The sequence below is a fragment of the Jaculus jaculus genome, chromosome 17 (assembly GCF_020740685.1).
Source record: "Jaculus jaculus isolate mJacJac1 chromosome 17, mJacJac1.mat.Y.cur, whole genome shotgun sequence".
NCBI classification, from domain to species: Eukaryota; Metazoa; Chordata; class Mammalia; order Rodentia; family Dipodidae; genus Jaculus; species Jaculus jaculus.
In genome coordinates this window covers 4,641,393-4,662,473 of record NC_059118.1, presented here as the reverse complement: position 1 = coordinate 4,662,473, position 21,081 = coordinate 4,641,393, and the positions used below count along the sequence as shown (strand labels likewise).

At 48.6% G+C, this 21,081-nt stretch overlaps 1 protein-coding gene across 5 annotated transcripts in view; it reads left to right on the top strand.

The window, feature by feature from the left end:
• The window catches only part of LOC101608607 (myosin VIIA and Rab interacting protein), a 261,259-nt gene that overhangs the window by 102,246 nt on the left and 137,932 nt on the right, over window positions 1-21,081 (top strand). For 4 of the 5 annotated variants that reach the window (XM_045136695.1, XM_045136698.1, XM_045136694.1 and 1 more), the window contains one exon: window positions 20,772-20,993. In XM_045136695.1, the coding sequence (XP_044992630.1) occupies window positions 20,772-20,993 (222 nt within the window). Of the gene's footprint in view, window positions 1-11,376; window positions 11,464-20,771; window positions 20,994-21,081 lie in introns of those variants that run through there. The other variant, XM_045136697.1, reaches the window with a different exon arrangement.

Here is a 21,081-nt window from a genome sequence, read left to right as displayed (position 1 = left end):
TCTCTCTCTCTCCCTCTATCTGTCTTTCTCTCTGTGTCTGTCGCTCTCAAATAAATAAATAAATAAAAATGAACAAAAAAAATTAAAAAAAATTAAATAAAAAAAATTTAAAAAACAATACCTTTGGGCTGGAGAGATGGCTTAGCAGTTAAGGCCCATATCTGTGAAGCCCAAGTACCTAGCTTCAATTCTCCAGGTCCCATGAAGCCAGATGCACAAGGCTAGAGGCCCTGGTGTGCCCATTCTCACATACACACGCACACACACACACACACACACACACACACACACTCTCTCCTCTCTCTCTCTCCTTCTCTTCATGTGTCTCTAATAAATAAATAAAACTAAATCTTAAAAAGAATACCTATTCCAGCAGCATCCAGACTTGTCTGACCAAATATTTGTGTACCATTGGCTAGCCAAACAAATTTCTGAAAATGCCTTTGTGGATGTCTCTGGCTCTCCCTGTCTAAGACATCAGTCCTCAGACACGGTCCCTGGAGTGGAGTCTCTGTGCGCCCTAGGGCTTGCCTCCTATGTCTTTTCTGTCTCTGAACCTCTCCACACTCAGAATATCATACTGTTTGAAGCAGCACCTCCAGATATGTTTATTTAACAAAGAGCCCCATAAATTATGTAGTATCCATTTATACAATCAAAAGATATAAATTTTAACAAGCTGTGGATTTATTTACCTGGTATGAATTTTAAAGCGATGAATAAATTTAGGTTTAGGCTTCAGGACACACTTTTCAACATGTTAAAAAAAATAAAACCGTGTAAGTATAACCTATCCAATTAATGTTATTCTTCATCCCCAAGTGGTGTTCTCTGTATTACATTTTAGACTGTGTTTTCTGTCTGAGCTGTGAGTCCCCACTGCGGTCCCAGTTGCTCCTCAGGGACGCTGGAGATGTGGCATAAGAAGGCCGACCTTCTGGTCGCTGTGTGACTGCAAGGTCAAGGTGCCACTAGGACCACCTGCAGTAGCCGGAAGACAGAGCCGGGGGGAGGATTCCTTCACTGATGGATGTAGGTCACCACAGCAGGACCCTGAGATCACAGCATGTGATCATTCCATGTGGACATTCAACCTAGTTTCCCCTTGCTGGGACAAAACACATGACCAAATTCAATTAAAGGAGGAAGGGCTTAAATCAACTTGCTGTTTGAGGTTACAGTCCATCACAGAGGGGAGGGCTTGAGGCAGCTGGTCACATTCATCACAGAATAAGGAAGAGAGAGTAAGAAACGCTGCTGCTCAGCCAGATCTCTCCTTTGCATGCAGTCCAGGACCCTAGCCCATGGAAGGGTGCCCCCCAGCCACCCGCAGTTTAAGGTGGGTCATCCCACCTCAGTTAATTTCATCAAGGTAAACTACAGACAAGCACCGAGGCTAACCTGATCTACATAATCCCTCACAGTCCTGCCCAGAGGTTTTCTGTCACAGGGACAAAATACCTGAGGTCATCATCATAAAGGAATGCTTTTTCCTTGGCTCATAGTTTCAGAGAGGTCAGCTGACAGTTGCTTCTGGGTTGCTTCCTGTCTGTGATGAAGCTGTGATGAAGCGGAATGTCAGGGCAGGGTGCACGCGGTAGTGCTGAGATGTGCGTCTCGTGGTGAACCCGTAATCCCAGCAGCTGGGAGGCAGAGGCAGGAGGATAGGGAGTTCTAGACCAGCAAGGCTATACAGCGAAACGCTGTTGAAAGAAAGGAAGGAGGGAGGGAGGGAGAGAAAGAGGAATGAAGGGAAGAAGGAGAAAAGGGAATGAGGGAGGAAAGGGAAGGTAGGAAGGAAGGGAGGGGAGGGGAGGGGAGGGGAGGGAAGGGAAGGGAAGGGAAGGAAGGGGAGGGGAGGGGAGGGAAGGGAAGGGAAGGCAGCCCTTTAAGCTGTTCCCTCTCCTTCCAGGGACAGCGTTACCCCTGTTGTCTTCCTAAGCCCCTGATGTGGATCCGGGCTCCTGTGCTGTGACTAAACGCACAGGGACAGCAGGACCGCTGCCCAAGTGAGGCGGCTTCCACTGAGTCCTTCCTCCATTTTTAATGAACCTATCCACGTGGAGTTAGAGATGGGAAAGCAGAGGCCCTGCAGAAAAAGGCACTCAGTTTCACTCCAATTTTGAAAGTCCTTTCAGAAAAAAGAAAAGTGAGGACATAGGGCTGGAGCAATGGCTTAGTGGTTAAGGCACTTGCCTATGAAACTTAAGGACCCGTGTTCGACTCTCCAGAGCCCATAAAACACAGATGCACAAAGGTGAGGCCCATGCGAGGTGGCACATGACCAGCAGGTGGTGCAAGCACTGGACTTCGATTGCAGTGGCTGAGGCCCTGGCATGCCAATCCTCTCTCTCTCTCTCTCTCTCTCTCTCTCTCTCTCTCACTTTCTTGTGAAAAAAAAATTTAACATGAGTAAATAAACAGACCAAATAAAAACACTCAAACTCTACACCCTCAAGGTATCCTGGTTCAGTGATTCCCAATTGAAGAAAGTAGCCCACTTAAAAAATGTTCCCGCAAGCCATTCTTCAACATGTAAAAGATGTAAAAATGTCATTTCATTTCCAGCAATGGACTCTAGACTTGTAAAAATTATTTGAGAGAGAGAGTGTGTGTGAGAGAGAGGGAGGGAGAGGAGGGGATGGGTGGTGACTATATATCCAGTTTGTCCTGTTGCTCTGGTTTCTCTGGTGGCCCACAGGACACCCCTGTCACTTTCCTCCACGCCGTTTTCCCAACAGCTCTTCTCCAGGCCTGTCTCACCTAAGCTCACAGAGGGGACAAACATTTACTCTGGACTTTCCTGCTTCAGTTGTCACTATTTACTGGATCTGTCTGTGGTGGCTTGAATGTAAATAACCCTATAGACTAAGGATTTTTTTTTTTTTACCTTTTTATTCTATTTTATTTTATTTTATTGGTTTTTCGAGGTAGGGTCTCACTCTAGCCCAAGCTGATCTGGAATCCACTATGGAGTCTCAGGGTGGCCTCGAACTCACAGCGATCCTCCTACCTCTGCCTCCCGAGTGCTGGGATTAAAGGCGTGCACCACCACGCCTGGCTATATTTTTTATTTTAGAGAGAGAGAGAGAATTGGTCTTAGCCACTGCAATCAAACTCCAGATGTTTGCGCCACCTAGTGGGTATGTGAGACATTGTGCTTGCCTCACTTTTGTGTGCCTGGCCTATGTGGGATGGAGAGTTGAACCTGGGTCCTTAGACTTTGTAGGCAAGCGCCTAAACCACTGAACCATCTCTCCAGGCCAGCTCAGGTATTATTGATGAAGCTTCCTGTTTAGTCTTCCTCAGGCAGCGTCCTGCTTGAGGAGGTGTGTCATTGTGGGCATCAAGTCCAGCAGCCGTAGGTATGTGGTCAGGTTGAGCTCTGTCTGTTCTGTTTCTCTCTCTGCTTTGGGTGGCTGATGAACTGAGCCAGCTTCTTCTGCCATGATGAAGCGCCCCCTGGAATCTGTAAGCCTGAGATAAACCCTTTCCTCCAATCAGCTGCTTCTGGTCGGGTGTTTGTCCCAGCCACGAGAATGGTAACTACACAGCACCGTCCTTGTTTGCTTTAAACCCGTACGGTTTCTCCTTGGTCACCCATGTTCTCCATCGCGTGCCCTTGCTGGAGGAGGTCTGGGAGGAGCAAGCAGGACATTTTTCACTTCTGTGAGTACTGGCTGTGTCAGTCCTGAAGAAGTGCGACCCTCCCTTCACCTTGCTTCTGTAGCGCACAGGCCAGCACGCGCAGTGACCTCTACGGGAGGCACGCCTTTCACCCCTGTGGAAGCAGAAGGGCCGTGGGTAAGTTGCATTCCTTGATTTTAGGAACCTGCACTGTGCATGCGGTTGGCAAGGTCAAGGCTGCAGGATTCACATTCTTATCTGATGTCTCCCGCTGGGATTAGAACATGGATCCTCACCTAAATGGGATGAAATTCAAAGAAAGAACCTTTTTATTATTTTCCACAGAGTCAGTGGACAGTGATCTACTGTGGGAAAGAGAACCTAGGTTTTGAGGTGGGACTTGGAGTGCAAATTTCCACCACACATTCAGTGAATTTCCCTGTGCCTTGTTTTTCTTCTTTCTCTTTCCCTGCCTCCCTTCTCTCTCTCTCTCTCTCTCTCTCTCATTCTGTGTTTTTCTCTATCTCTCCTCCCCCATGGGTGTGTGTGTACTCTTGTTTTTGAGGGTGCATCTGTGTGTAGAAGGACCTATGTTGTGAGTGTGCATATGTGTGGAGGTCAGTGGACAATCTGGACTGTTGTTTCTCGGCTGTCTGTCTTTTTCTGAGGCAGAGTTCTCCTTGGCCTGGAACTTCCAAGAGGGATGGATTGGCCACTGAGCTCCAGGGATCCCCCTGCCTGCACTTTCCCAGCCCTGGGATTCCAAGTGTCACTCCTGTGCTGTTTTCTTACATGGGTTCTAGAAACAGAACTCAGGTTCGCATGTTTACGAGGCAAGCCCTTTAAGAAGCGAGCTGTCTTCCCGGCCCATTCCCTGCTCTCTGGAATGGAGAAACAAGAGCCGTGTACCTTGACCCAATGCCACTGCTGTGTCACGGATTGTACTGACAATCTGTGAGGACTTCGTTGTACCTATGAAGCCACAGCTCACAATTTTAGTCAGGTTGAAACCTTTGAGAGGCAGTGAGAAGCTTATTGGTTTAAAGCAGAAAAAGTTCTGAAACTCCCATCTCATTCCTCACCCTTGTCTGATAAATGCTACAAGCACAGCTCCTGTTATATTTGGCCTAGTGCCAGAAACACTAAAATCTGTTGGTGCCGCATGAGCATTCGATTTGTCCATAACTGTGGCCTCGCTTTCATATAGACAAGAACACAGCCCTCTCCAGGGACATCCTGCACATGCCACTGCTTGGAAGGATATTTAGAGATGGGCTTTTTGTTTTCTTTCCTGGGAAATTGTGGGATAGTTTAAGAGGGTTTTGTGTGTGTGTGTGTGTGTGTGTGTGTGTGTGTGTGTGCTTGGTGTGAGTGCACATGGGCCACGGTGCAGGTGTGGAGGTCAGAGGACAGCTCAAGGGTCAGTCCTCACCTTCGGTGCTCACCAGCACATTCCCTGGGCTCCCGGGGCGATCTTCCTGCTTCCGCCTCCCTTCACGCTGCAGATGCGTTACAGGCGCCTCAGCATCTGGCTCTCGGTGGGCTCTGGGAATCTAAACTCACATATTCACACTTCGCAGCAAATGCTTTAACTACTGATCCATCTCCTTAGCCCCAAGACGTTTTTTTAAATTAAATATGATTTGGCATTTTTACTCATATCAAAAGAATTGTGAGTAATTTGTACACATTTCCAGAATCCCCAAGATCAAAATAATACCTCAAAAGGCTCCTGTGAGATATCTTATTTGAATTTTATCCTTGTGGCAATGAAAGCTCAAAAAAATAAACAAACTTGTTTTTTTTTTTAACTTTTAGAACAAAGAGGGTATTTATTTATATCTACAAATTGTTTATTTTTATTTATTTGAGAGCAACAGATGGAAAGAAAGAGAGAGAGAATGGGCACACCAGGGCCTCCAGCCACTGCAAACGAACTCCAAATGCGTGCACCCTCTTGTACATCTGGCTAATGTGGATCCTGGGGAATTGAGCCTCAAACGGGGGTCCTTAGGCTTCACAGGCAAGTGCTTAGCCATTAAGCCATCCCTCCAGCCCCCAAAAGAAATTTAATGAGAGGAATTTCCATAAAAATTTGTAGATATAGGCTGGAGAGATGGATTAGTGGTTAAAGCGTTTGCCTGCAAAGCCAAACAACCCAGGTTTGATTCCCCAGGACCCATGTTAGCCAGATGCACATGGAGGCGCATGTGTCTGGAGTTCATTTCCAGTGGCTGGATGCCCTTGTGTACCCATTCTCTCTCTCACACTTTCTCTTGGCTTCTTATGTCCTCATTTTATTGTCCCCAACACAGGTAGCCAGGCCATTTCTTCCCCCCACCGACTTTTGACTTTCTCTTTTTTGTTGTTGTTTTTTGAGGTAGGGTCTCACTCTGTAGCCCAGGATGACCTGGAATTCACTCTGCAGTCTCAGGGTGGCCTCAGACTCATGGTGATCCTCCTACCTCTGCCTCCCAAGGGCTGGGATTAAAGGTGTGCACCACCATGCCCAGCTCCACTTTTGACATTTAATTATGAAGCAGTTAATACAGTTTACCAAAATAATACTTTTAAAATTTCTTTGAGCCCCACTGTTTTATTTTTCTTATAGGTATGACCCCATACCTGACAAGAAGCAACTTAAGGAGCAAGAGGTTTACGCTGACTAACAATTGAGGATACAGCCATTATGGGTGGAGAGGCCCAACCGCAGGAGCAGCCCTTGGCTGGAGCAGCAGCAGTGGGAAGCTGCCTGCTCACACCTGGCAGACAAGGAAGCAGAGGTGGGGTGGGAAGTGGGGTGCTTTTCTGATACTTCTGTGGTCACCAGTGTCAACAACTCCAGTGGACCTTTTTGTAGCAGTTACTGTCTCCTTGCTGTGGGACACCCGGCCAGAAGCAGCTTGTGGGAGGAAAGATTTATGGTGGCTCACAGTCTCCAGAGGAAGCTTCATCACGGCAGGGAAAGCAGGGCTGGGCAGGCAGCCAGAGTGCCGCGTCACAGTAACCGTTAGATAAAGTAGCCCAAGTGAGATTTGATCACCCAGTGGCCTGGACTGATAAATCTCAGTTCCACCCCCAATTGCACACCACCTCCGAAAGGCCCCACAGCCTTCCCAAATTGTCATCAGCTAGGGCCCAAGTATTCCAAAACACATGAGACTTTAGGGGGCACTTTATTCAAGCCACTGGACTTCTGATCCTTACATGGGCTGATTTCTTGCTAGCACTGGGAAAAGCCAGTCATCACCTCCATGAAAAATTCTGTTGTCTTCCATGCTGTGGGACAGGATCTCACTGCATAGCCCAACCTTGCCTTAAGCTCACAATCCTCCTGCCTCTGCCTTCCAAACTCAAGGCCCTTTAGGATCTTCCAAGCTCCCAATGTAACCCACTCTGTTTCTGACTCCAGCTGTTAAGCCAGCCGTGCCGGGCCTGTCCACACTGTGATCCGCAACGTGTGGGGCTCTTGGTAAACACCTGTGCCTCCTTCCCAAGCTGGTGCAAGCAGCCCTACCCCTGTAAACTGCGTTCCATTCCTGACCCACTCCTGCCTCTCTGCGGCATCCCAGCCATTTGCTCTGTAGCTGTGGGCTCTGGTTCTCTTTATGGCCCCAAGGCCTGGCAGAGAACCATACTGGAGCTCAGTGAGCAGTGAGTGAGCGCTATGCAGTGACCAATTTGATCTTTCCTCTTTTGTTAAAAAGTGTAACATATGCCTTAAAGTGCAAGTCTCCAGAGGCCTGGGAAGATGGCTCAGCAGATGAGAGCATTTGCCATCCATCCAGACGTGAGGACCTCAGAGGGCCGGAGTTTGATCCCTAGCTCCCATGTAATATGTTGGGTGTGTTGGCCATGCATGCCTGTAACTGCAGCCCTATGGGGAGCAAGGACAAGAGAATAGCCGGGGTTCGTTGGTCAGCCAGTCTGGCCAAAAGTCGTAGCTCGGGTTCAGTGAGAGACCCTGTCCCAGGGGAACAAAGCAGGAGTGATAGAGGGGGACGCCCAGAGCTGTCCGCTGCCTTTGCAGGCTGGTCACAGAGCTCACGCATCTTCACACACGTGCATACACCACACACACACACACACACACACACACGCACACACACACACACACACAGGAAAAATACAGCCTGAGTTACCAGAACGTTACTAAGTGGTTCGGATTAATGACACATACGATTTTGGTAGGAGAATCTTTTTTGAGGGCTGCAGTGCTGATTCAGCTGGGCCGAGCACTTCCAGAAGGAGCGCCGAGAAGGGCCTGTGGGCCCCATACACCGCTGCGCCTGGCTACGCCCACCTGCGGCTCCTGTCCTGTGGGGAGCGGAGACCCAGAGATCACTGGCGCACACGAAGAGGGCAAGACTCGGTGGGAGGCTCCAGCTTGAGGAACCAACATGGCTGAGTGATGGAGGGGGGGCACCCGACATTGTGCTCCGGCTTCTCTGCACGCATGTGTACCTGCACACACCTGAATATACCACACACACCAAACACGCATGTATGGACATTCAAAGACGTGTTCTTGAAGTAGAGTTCAAGAACACCACGTCGAATATCTCTCAGAGGAGCAAGTGACGTGTGCTTTGAGCTGGCATCTCTGAATTGAGTCGGAATGTTTGACGCTGATTATGCTGGTGTCTTATTACTCAGCCTTTACATGCGCCAAGGAGTCAGCAAATGGCCACTGTTACTTAGATTGCTCACTGGAGTTTACTTCCCAAAACAAAACCTGTGCCTCAGTGTACACAGTCATGCACGTCGTGATGATGATTCAGTCTTTTAAAAATGTTTTGTTTTCGTTTATTTATTTGCAAGAGAGAGAGAAGGAGAAGGGGCAAGCCAGGGCCTCCAGCCACTACAAACAAACTCCAGATGCATGTGTCCTTGTGCATCTGGCTGACATGAATCCTGGGGAATTGTACCTGTGTCCTTTGGCTTTGCAGGCAAGTGCCTTAACCGCTAAGCCATTTCTCCAGCCCCATGTTTCAGTCTTAATGGGCCACGTACACAGTAGAGCCCTGGTATGTTGTCTTCTCTCTCTCTCTGCTGTGCTCATATTCTTTCTCTCTCTGTCTCATAAATAAATAAAAAATATTAAAAACTGGGCTGGAGAGATGGCTTAGCAGTTAAGTCACTCTTTGCCTGCAAAGAATAACCACCCAGGTTTGATTCCCCAGTACCCATGTAAAGCCAGATGCACAAGGAGGCACATGCATCTGGAGTTCATTTGCAGCGGCTAGAGGCCCAGTGCTCCCATTCTCTCTGTCTTTCTACTCTGTATCTCTTTCTCTGCTTGCATATAAATACATAAAATATTTTTTTAAAAATACTAGAAACTATTCTATAAGACAGTGTGAGGCCCTTTGTCAAACCAAAAAATAAAATACAAACATAAATATTCTATCGTTATTTTTTTCTATAGTTTCCTTTGTGAACTCAGATTTGGGGAAGGCTGTTGCTCTGAGCAGGGTCGCTGGGGAGGGCTGCAGTTGGGGGGGGAGCCGCAGCCCGCAGCCAGCACCAGTGCGGCCTGGCATCTCTCCTCCGCTGACATTCACCTCCACAAACCCTCCCGATTAGTTGATGAGTCAAGCATTAATGGGATGAAGGGGGCGTTCTCCTACAGTGCACCATGCTGCGGATTTCAGGAGGGTGGGGTGATCAGAGCCTCTGCACCCGCCCGTGTTCCTCCCAGGTGAGCGAGAGGGTGAAGGGACATTTCAGTTTTGCTTGCTGTGGTTGGGAGAGTGATGAGCCACTCTGTTTCTGCTGGGAGTTGGTTTATTCTTCCCCGCCCCCGCTCCGCGGTCAGATCCACAACAATAAAGCCAGCAACGGGGGAAAAATTCTCCAGGGCAAAAATCATCTCTTTCTGTAGATACCACATGACCCAGGTTTGACCAACTCTGGAGAGGGTCACCGGGCTCAGCCAAAGGCTCCGCTGCAGAAACTATGGTTTGGATATGTTAGTGTGCAAATGAGGAACGAAAGCATTTGAAAATTCTGACATGTGCTTGTGGAAGAGAGGGTAATGAGATGCAAGTGACATGGAAACGGAAGAGGGTTATGGAGGAGGTTACAGGAACCAGCCAGAGGGGGCAGGGGACCAGAGAACAGCGCGGGGGAGGGGGAAAGAACTAACTACATGTTAGGGCTGGGGAGAGTTCCAATAGTAATGTGCTTAACTCCAAGTACGAGGGCCTGAGTTCAAGCTCCAGAATCCAAGTTAAAGCACTGGGCGTTGCTGGAACCGCAGCTCTAGGGAGGTCGAGACACATGGATCTGTGGGCTTTGCCCACCCGGTCTACCCTAGTTGGTGAGTTCTAGGCTAGCAAGAGAGCCTGTCTCAAGACAAAACAAGACGACAGAGAGCATTTCTGAGGAACGACACTCGCCCTTGTCCTCTGGCCTCCACACGTGTACACCTGCACACAGCCGAGCACGCGTGTGAATAAGCAAAAGGGGAAAATGCCACGAAACCCATTACTGTGTATGCTCAAACATTTGAGGGCGCTGGAGATGGCTTGGCGGTTAGAGGCAGTGGCTTGCAAAGCCTGCCAATCCAGGTCCAAGTACCAAATCCAGGGATGCAAAAACAAACTGGCACAAGCATCTGGCATTCATGTGCAGTGGCAAGAGGACCTGGCACACCCACACAGCCACGTGCAAATAAATAATTTAACAAATAATAAAAATATGATGAATTTTCCCCAAGCGAAAATTTAAGAACAGAGCATCCCGTCCATCGACCTGATCTAAGATACAAGGCGTGCTTGGTCATTCTGTGTCTCAATAGCGTATTTTTGCTTGACTGTCGTGTTTTGTTTTTGTGAGGCAAGCCCAACCGACTGGCTTTTTTTTTTTTTTTTTTTTTAATGTGATAGAGCTAAGCAAGTGAGCGAGAGAAAGAGAGAGAGGGAATTGGCATGCCAGGGCCTCAGCCACTGTCATCAAACTCCGGACGGGTGTGTCACCTTGTGCATCTGGCTTACGTGGGACCTGGAGAGTCGAACATTGTTCCTTAGGCTTCACAGGCAAGTGCCTTAACCGCTAAGCCATCTCTGTAGCCCGGCTGTAGGGTTTTATTTCCAGTAAATGAGAAGCAGATATAGAAAAGGAAGTCTTGCTCTGTGCACGATCAGAACTGGCAATGCAGCAAGAGCTGGTGGAGACTCGGTCATTTCACCTATATGCTTTCTATGGCGTTAGGAGCCTGTGTATTTAACTGTTGGGAAGTTTTCGTGTCCAGTGCTGATGTTTCTCTGAAGGCCTTGTCCCCCTGGCTGACCTTGCCTTTGGGGAGAAATGGAACGCACGCGTAGTCAGGTGATTCAGGGCAGGCCTTTACTTGGGACAGGGGGTTCCATCACTGTCCTCCTCCTGTGAACAAGGCAAATCCAGGTTCTAATTCAGTGAGGTCTTAATCAAGTGAGGTATAAAGTTCTAGCCTTGCAAGGCGGAACTAGAAATTTGCAAGAGAAGGTGACATTTCAAATGTGTCTTGGTGGGAATAAGGGAAGAAATTTGGCAGCAGGGAGGAGGGTGAGGGGCACACACAGCATGTGGAGGGACGCTCTCGGGCACGCACATGCTCAGAAGTTGCTTTAGAGCTGGGCGGTCCCACACGGCTCAGCACTCATCGCCCAGCGTTGTGACGGGGGCAGTCACCGCTCTCGTCGTGGGAGGTGGCTTGGAAGAGTCTCGTGCGGTGGTGATGCATCAGATATAGCAAGGAGGCGTGTGGCAGGGGTGTTGGTGACAAAATGGGTAGAATTTGGCGCAAGATTGAAAGAAGCAAACAGAAGGGAAGCTGGGGAGATGGCTTTGCTGGTAAGGTGCTTGCTCCCCAGAACCCACACAAAACGGGCCGGCCATAGGGGCGCCTCCCTGTAACCCCAGCACTGGGGAGGTCGGGGGAGAGCGTCCCTGGGGCTTGCTGGCCGCTCATCTGGCCTGCGTGGCCAGCTTCAGGCCAGTGAGGGACTCTGTCGCAAAAGACAAACAAACAAAAAGGAGCAGGTGGCACACATCACATGTGCCCCCACACACATGAGCATGCAAACACACATGCGTACTGTAGCTGCTGGGCTATTGCTGAGACAGAACAGCTGACCCAAAACAGCACGTGGAAGCAGAGGTTTTATTTTGGCTTACAGTCTTGAGGGGAAATCTTACCATGGTAGAGCCGAGGCTGGACATCACATCTTGTCAGTCAGCTGGGAGACAGCAGCAAGAATGAGCTAGCTAGCGAACACCCGGTAGGTCTGGACTAATAAACATCAAGGTCTTCCCCCAGTGGCACACTCTTTCCCGCAAGGCACCATCTCCCGAAAGCTCTGACAGTCTTAGTCACAAGCGTATGAGGCTACGCGGAACATTTCACATTCAAACCACCACACCTGTGCAGCAAACATCCATCTCAAAACGCAGAGGGGGAGGAAGTTGCGAATAGGTCTGATGATCTTAAAGGAGCCTCTGGATAGAAATTATGTTCTTTGGGGAACAGTATTAGGATAGGAAAATCGAGTTTTAGACATTTTAGTTCAGTTCCACCAGAATATAGTGACCTGGGGAAAAATGGTGGAAGTTATAAACACTCGGAAAAATAAGTAGGAAAAACCCTTAGGTAGTTACACATCTTCTTAGAAAGTGTGAGGCTGGAGCTGTGAGGACTCCTGGTGAATAGACAGTCACTTATGGCACACGTATAGGTCATGTCCCTCTAAGCAGGAATGCAGGGTGATGGTGCACGCAGATACAAAGCCATGGGGACTGAGGACTCAAAAGCCTTTGGGTATGACCGGATGTGACTTGGGCACTCTGAGGATGTGTCAGTCACAGCCTCTGTGGGAACACAAAGCTGATTGTCACAGTGCATAATGGTGTCCTGAGCTTATCGTGAGTCATGAAATGTTCTACATGCTTATTTTCATGGCTAATGAAGACTCGGGGGACATCTTTCCTTTCTCTGAGATTAGCATGGTATCAGAGTAAATGCACAGATTGTGCTGTTCCTCTGGGGAGTAGAGGGAGGAGGGCATACGGCCTCACTGTGCCCACAACACCTGACCCTACAAAAGGTGGTGGGCGGGGTTTCCTAATTGCTCAGGCTAGCCCACCTGCCAGACTCCCTGGCATTCTCTAGCTGCACCTTCCTCCTCAGCATAGACATGCTGGGATTACAGACTCTTGCCGCTGCATCTGTCTTTATTTGGGCTCTGAGGAGTCAACCTCAGGTCTTCACGCATGGCAAGGGCTTTGGGCACTGAGCCATCTCCCCAGCCCATCCTGCATGCTTCCACCCAGCAATTTCTCTCCAGAGACACTACAGGCTGATGGGATGGAATACGTCAGAGACTGGCATTCCGTTCTGCCCCTGGAGCCGTGGCCATGTTTGCTTGTAATAAACTCTGAGGGGTTTGGCACAGTTTGTGAGACACCCAGTGAATTTCAAATGCCTCTGGAATTGGCAGTCCCGTGTTCCAGGACAGGAAACTGAGAAAGCACAAGTGAGCCTGGGATTGCGCTCCCTGAGCTTCTCCGATCCCCAGAGGCTTTCCTTTCCAGATGCGTCTTTCTGTTTAATTTCCTGCTTCTGAAATTCGATATAAACCAGTCCACTTGAGGCTGCTCTCATATTGTTTACTAATCTCATAGTTGTCGGTGACTTAGCTACTGTCTGCTTTAAGCCTAAGGGACTTAATATCATCTTTCTTCCTTGCAAAAGCATCTCCAAACTGTCTCCCGTAAATCTCCTATGCAGCCAAGTGTGCACATGGGCTACTTGATGCAGTTATTACTTGGCCGGAGGTAGTCTCCTGTTCTGGGACTGGATTGAGTCTCCCTTAATGACCAACAAATGCTGGTAAGATAGAAGGTTTAATATGAGGAAGGAAGAAAAAAATGCTTATAAATTATATCTTATAATGCATTGGCTTGTGTCCAGAATGTATAAAGACTTCTTATAATACAACAAACAAAGGAAGACAAATAATGTAATTTAGAAACGAACCAAGGATTTTGTTTGTTTGTTTTGTTTTTCAAGGTAAGGTCTCACTCTAGCCCAGGCTGACCTGGAATTCACTATGTAATCTCAGGGTGGCCTTGAACTCACGGTGCTCCTCCTACCTCTGCCTCCCAAGTGCTAGGATTAAAGGTGTGCGCCACCACGCTGGGCGTTGGACCAAGGATTTGAATAGATTTTTCTCTAAGGAAATCGCAGGTGGTTAATAAGTCCATAAAAATGTTTGGCATTACTAGTTGCTTAGAGAGATCAGTCCTCATGGTCAGTCATTAGAGAAACACAGACCAGAAGTGCAGTAAAGAGCCAAGGGTGGCACTCCACTGGGAGAGTGCTCGCTGAGCAGGCCTAGGGGTCCGTGCCTGGCACTGCATCAGCTAGCCACGGTGGCACAGGGTCCGTGCCTGGCACTGCATCAGCTAGCCATGGAGCCACAGGGGTCGGTGCCTGGCACTGCATCAGCTAGCCACGGTGGCTCAGGGGTCGGTGCCTGGCACTGCATCAGCTAGCCACGGTGGCTCAGGGGTCGGTGCCTGGCACTGTATCAGCTAGCCACGGAGCCACAGGGGTCGGTGCCTGGCACTGCATCAGCTAGCCATGGAGCCACAGGGGTCGGTGCCTGGCACTGCATCAGCTAGCCACGGTGGCACAGGGGTCGGTGCCTGGCACTGCATCAGCTAGCCACGGTGGCACAGGGGTCGGTGCCTGGCACTGCATCAGCTAGCCATGGAGCCACAGGGGTCGGTGCCTGGCACTGCATCAGCTAGCCACGGTGGCACAGGGGTCGGTGCCTGGCACTGCATCAGCTAGCCACGGTGGCTCAGGGGTCGGTGCCTGGCACTGTATCAGCTAGCCACGGAGCCACAGGGGTTGGTGCCTGGCACTGCATCAGCTAGCCACGGTGGCAAATACCCACATCTGTATTCGCAGCACTTGAGAGGAGGAGCCAGCAGAATCAGAAGTTCAAGGTCATCCTTGGTCACAGAGTGAGTTTGCGTCCATCTTATGCTTTATGAGACCCCATCTCAAAGATAAACAATAAAGCAGCCAGGCCTGGTGGCACATGCCTTCTGTCCCAGAGCTCAGGAGGCAGAGGTATGGGGATCACCATGAGTTCGAGGCCACCGTGAGACTACATAGTGAATTCCAGGTCCGCCTGGGCTAGAGTGAGACCCTACCTTGAAAAATAATAATAATAAAATAAGTAGATAAATAAATAAACAATAAAGCATTGTGAGATGGCCCCTTGCACTCCCTAGGGTGACGTCATACAAAAGGTGGGCAATAGCAAGAGCTGGACAAAGTGTTGAGAAATCAGAAATTACTGATGTTAATGATGACATTTGGAAAACCTGCCTGGAACTTTTCCAACTAGTCTTCCCAACCCCATGACCCAGCCACTCCACTCATAGAATAGAGACCTATATTCACGTGGACTCTTGCGTACAGATGTTCACGTCAGGGTTAATCATAACAGCCGCACGGATGAGGAATGGAGGAAAATGTGGTACATGTATCCACAGGATGCTATTTGGTGGCAAAAAGGAAGGGTAGGTGCGCAGCATGGGCGCTTCCTGAGCCCGTGGGTAAAGGAGTCAGGCACAGAAGGCATTGTATGATATGGTCCCATGTATTTTAGATGCTCAGACTCGGTAAACTCACACAGAAAGTTGAGCGGCGTTTACTGTAAGATAAGCAGAGGTGAGAAGTGATTGTGTGGTTGGTACAGAACTTCATCTTTACGGGACAGAAGTTCTTAGGATTAAATAGCGATAGTACAACTCTGTGAATTGCACTTTAAAGGGTGTAGATGATATATTAAGATTTTTTTAAAAAAAGATTTATTTATATTTTATTTATCAGAGACAGAGCAAGGGAGATAAAGTGAGAATGGGCACTCCAAGTCTTCCAACCACTGCAAATGAACTCCAGACGCAGGCACCACCTTGTGCATCTGGCTTACGTGGAACCTGGAGACTTGAACCTGGGTCCTTAGGCTTCATAGGCATATGCCTTAATGCCGTCTCTCCAGCCCCTATATATCAAGTTTTTTAAAATATTTTATTTATTTGCAAGCAGAGAGAGATAGAAGAGAGACAGACAGAGAGAATGGGTGCACCAGGGCCTCTAGCCACTGTAAATAAATTCCAGATGCATGCATCTCTTTGTGCATATGGCTTTACATGGGTACTGGGGAATCAAACCCAGGTGGTTAGACTTTTCAGGCAAGTGCCTTAACTGCTAAGCCATCTCTCCAGCCATTTTTTTTTCAAAGTCAAAGGAGAAAAATTAACATAAGGAAATTTCCAGAGGGTATAGCTCAGTCCACTTAGGCTTCTGTTACAAATGTCCAAAACCAGATAGATAATAAATACCAGAAATGTGTCCCTAAGCTCCGTGGAGGCTGGGCTGCACAAGATGGTGCCTGGCAAGGGCTCATTTCCTGGTTCATAAACAGCAGCTTCTCTCTGCTTCTCTGTATAATAGAAGGGCCAAGCAGTTGCCTGGAGCCTTTATTTTTATTTTTAATGGTTCTATTTGTATTTATTCATTTTTTTAGAGACAGAGAGAGGGAGAGAGAGAGAGAAAGAGAGAATGGGCACATCAGGGCCTCCAGCCACTGCAAATTATCTCCAGACGCATGCGCCCCTTTGTGCATCTGGCTAATGTGGGACCTGGAGAATCAAACATAGGTCCTTAGGCTTTGCAGGCAAATGCCTTAACCACTAAGCCATTCCTCCAGCCCTAGAGCCTCTTTTACAAGGGCATTAATCCCATTCATGATGCTCTACCCTTGTTGACCTGATCACATTCCAAAGTCCCTTGTCCTAAAATCATGGCATTGAGGGTTAGGGTTCTGCATATGTATTTTGGAGGGACACAAATATTCAGCCCATAGCAGGGTAGATATAAATAGTTTTAAAACCAGAGGGTCAGACTAACCAAAGGGGAAACTAGAAGCTTGAAGCTCTGGCATCTAGTGGCTGACTGAAACACTGTTTCTTCAGGGCTGGGAGATGTGCTTTCTTTTGGAGGTCAAGAAGCTAAAGATGAGATGCCCGCCTATAGTTCCACCTTCTGTGATGATGCTCCTACTGGAAATGTCACTGGGAACCTCCTTTACTGGATTGGGGGAGTAACAGAGAAGGCCATCGTTGTCTAGACCACTGGGTGGATAAGCAGAAGTCTTCCGTAAGAAAATTAAAACCTCAAGCCTCCATCACAAAGGGGATTAAAAGTCAAAAATCCTTGTACTCATGAGCTGGAGAAATGGCTCAGTGGTTAAGACACTTGCCTGCAAAGACTAAGGATCTGAGTTCAGATCCCCAGTACCCATGTAAATCCAGATGCATAAGGTGGTGTATGTGTCTGGAGGTTGTTTGCAGTGGCTGGAGGCCCTGGCACGCCCGTTTTCTCTCTCTTTCTCTCATACATAAATAAAAAATAGCTTTTAAAAATCCTCATACTCATGTACCACAGGGTCTCAGCAGCTCGGAGCAAAGCTGATGCTGGTCCTGAGGGAAGGACTGCGCTGTGACGACCTGGGAAATAGAGACACAGCTGCTGGGGCAGATGTACCGGCCACATGTGCTCAGAAGCCAGCAGTGTTGGCTGGAGGTGTCATTAGTGAAAACTGTCTCCAGTGGTCTCGGGATCATGATCATTCTCCCTCTCTCTCTGAGTGAGTGTGTGTGTGTGTGTGTGTTTCCAATTTGTGGCATCTTACCCAAAGAACTAAAAAGAGGCACACACCAGTCCCTAAGCACCAAGAAACGATTGAGAGCAAAGGTTTGCATATGCTGCCACAAGAACAGTGGGCCTCCGGAGTGGGAACTCACTCGAAGGCCCCTGGCTGTGGTCCAGGGCTTCCCTTCCTAGGGATTTTTGGGGGACAATGAATCAGTTGTAGGAGTCCAGTTTGGATGGTACTTTAGTTTGATTGACAGGTTAAGGTTGTATAACATTTTTTTCTTCTACTGTGCTTGCCCCTTCCCATGATGCATCTGATTTTCTTCATGCACATGCCCAGTTATGTGCAGCAAAGGATGGTGGGGCTTCTCCCCTAAAAGCTCACTTTGAGGACAGCGTTTGTCTTACTATGCGTGCACCCCCAAACAGTCCAGGCTGGATGGCACCCTGCTGTTTATCTAAGAATATATTTAAACAGATACTGGCCACAGAGAATGATCACGAAGAGGAGGAGGAAGGTGGTTTGTTGTGTGGGGCGAGGTGTACGCTCAGCTTAGTCCAAGTGATTTGGAGGTCCCACGTTCCTAGCAGGATGCAAGGTGCTTTGTGGAGAAGAGTGAATTCACTGCTCCACCCAAGCAGTGACTCAAGTGACTAAACCGTCCTCTCTGCTTGTCCAGAAATGACATGTCATAGCAACAAGAACTCTACCTGGGGAAGAAGTTTAGAGGCACACTATGCATGGTTTTCTATATCACATGAGAAACAATATTTTGAAATTAAAAATATTTTATTTATTTATTTGAGAGGGAAAAAGAGAGGGAGAGGAAAGAGGGAGGGAAAGAGGAAGAGTATGGGCACACCAGAGCCTTCTGCTACTGAAAATGACCGCCAGATGTATGCGCCACTTTGTATATTTAGCTTTACATGGGTTCTGGGGAATCGAGCCCAGCTGTCAGGCTCTGCAAGCAAGTGCCTGTAACTGCTAAGCCATCTCCCTAGCCCCCAAAGGAATATTTTAAAATTAAAGAAGATGCTAGGAATATATAGCTCACTGGGTAAAGTGCTTGCCTTATAAGCATGAAAACATAAGTTTGGGCCCCAGGACCCATATTAACAAAAGAAAAATGGGCACAGTGACTGTCACTTGTAATCCTAGCTCTGGAGAGGTGGAGACAGTAGGATCCTGGGGGTTCCCTAGCCGCCAGTCTAGCATAGTTGGGGAGCTACAGGTCAATGACAAACCCTGCCTCAAAAAAGGTAGGTGAGGGGCTGGAGATATGGCTTAGCTGTTAAGGCACTTGCCAGTGAAGCCAAAGGACCTAGGTTCGATTCTCCAGGACGTGGCTAGAGGCCCTGGCATGCCCATTTTCTCGCTCTCTGGTTGCAAAGAAATAAATTAATTTTAAAAAAAGGTAGGTGGCACCTGAAAAATGACACCCAAGGTTGAACTCTGGCCTCCACATGCATGTGTATAGCATGTCTCCATGCACATACATGAACATTCACCCACGTAGAAAAGAGTTCATTTGAGAAAAGCATAGAGAGTAGAGTTTCACAGGGCAAAGTAGGGGGAGGGAGGGAATTGCCATGGGATATTGTTTATAATTAAGGAGGTTGTCAATAAAAAATATTTTTAAAAAATGAAAATAAATTTTAAAAACAGGTTGGAATCATTAAAAAAAAAAAAAAAAAACCATAATGGGTCCACTATTGCTTCGGTCAGTGATGGGCCATGTGGTGACCTAATGGACCCAAGATATTCCCACGCCTCACCGCGCTCCAGCTGTCATCACACAGCAATGCCACATACAACACGTTTGTCAAATATCAGCAAAAATAGTAACTGTAATGGGAAAAATTTCTCTTTGTTACTGCTCTTTAGCCCGCATTTCCATAACAGGAAAAACAACCCAGCTTGTCAGGGTCACATATGCATCATGTCTTGTTTCCCCAAGTGACTCACCCTGGTTGGGATTTACCCTTCTTTTGGGGTTCATCTTTCCTTTCTCCCCCAGCTCAGAGGAGTGCGCACACTGTCAAGTTTTCTGCTGACATGGCTGGCTGTGGCGCTGTGAGGGAGTGGGAATAGCTTAGGTCCGTTACGATCACGTGACCACGCTCTCTCTCGGGAAGGAAAGGATTGCTCTATATCCAGGTTCGAATCACCAGTGCCCATCACCCAGAAGGACCCTGTCAACTCATGTAGATTTGCAAGCTTTTAACACCCCTGGCTGCGCTTGTCCAGGGGCGGTAGCTAGGCCAGGACTGTGGGATTCCCAGCAGGGCTGTTGTGAGGATTAATGTTGCATCGTAAGTAATCTCTTGCTTCTCAAAAAAGGTGTTTATGACGTGGAAGCATTTATTTTGCAGGGATGTGCCCATTTTTAGTAATCATTCATATCTCCTTGTGGGCCTCTGAAATGGAAGTACTAAGGTTTTCATGCCTTTTTAAAAATGAAAACATGCATACAGGGGCACACAGAATTAACCCACCATTAGGCTTCCTAGGTCAAGAGTTGAGGGCTGAGTGTGGTGGTGCACACCTTTAATCCCAGCACTCAGGAGGCTGAGGTGGGAGGATCACTGTGAGTTTGAGGCCAGCCTGAGATGACAAAGTGAATTCCAGGTCAGCCTGGGCTAGAGCGAGACCCTACCTCAAAACCAAAGACTTGAGTTGGTCTCTCTGGGCATGTGGCTCAGTGAGTAGAGTACTTTCCATGCAAGCACGAGAACTGGAGTTCAGACCCCTGGTGCCCACGTGGAAGCCAGGCAACATGGCACGCGCCTATAAACCCAGCACTGGGGAGACGGAGGCAGGAAATCACCAGGGTTTGCAGGACAGTTGTCTAGTGGAATCGGTGGGTTCCAGAGAGACCCTGTCTGAGAAGATTACAGTGGACATCTGACGTCCACCTCTGGCCTCCACATGCACACATACATGCATATACACCTGTATACATAATTCACACACACCTATTCACATGCAGACACACACATGCCCACCACACATACATGCACAAGCAAAATAGTCATATAAATAAAAACATCAGGGCTGGAGAGATGGCTTTGCGGTTAAGGCACCTGCCTGCGAAGCCTGAAGACTCACGTTCCACTCTCCAGACCCCACATAAGCCAGACACACAAAGGTTGAGGCAAGCGCAAGGTTGCACATGCCCACTAGGTGGCGTAGGTGTCTGCTGGAGTTCAGTTGCAGTGGCTGAGGCCTCTCTTGCGCTCGCCCTCTGCCCTCTCTCTGGTAAAATAAATACTGTTTTTAGAAAGCATCAGTCTGCTGATCAGTGGGAAGCTCCTACAAGGAAGGGCTCTTGTGGACCAGGACTGGGGGTGCTTTGGGGAGATAGCCCCCTGACCTGACGTGTCGTTTCTCTCCTCCTCTCCCTCCCCTCACTTCCCGGCTCTCCAGCGAGATGAAGCAGAAGCTCGAGGAGGAGGGCAGCAAGTGCAGCATCCTGTCCAAGCACCAGAAGTTCGTGCAGCACTGCTGCATGCGCTGCTGCGCCCCCTTCACCTTCCTCGTCAACACCAAGCGCCGCTGCAGCGACTGCAGCTTCAACGTCTGCAAGAGCTGCTGCTCCTACCAGAAGCCCGAGAAGGCCTGGGTCTGCTGCGTGTGCCAGCAAGCCAGGTGAGGGGCCCAGCGGAGGGGGGTATCGCCGCTGCCTTCGACCAGGTAGGACCAGAAGTGACGGGCGGGTCTGCATGGAGCACCAGTG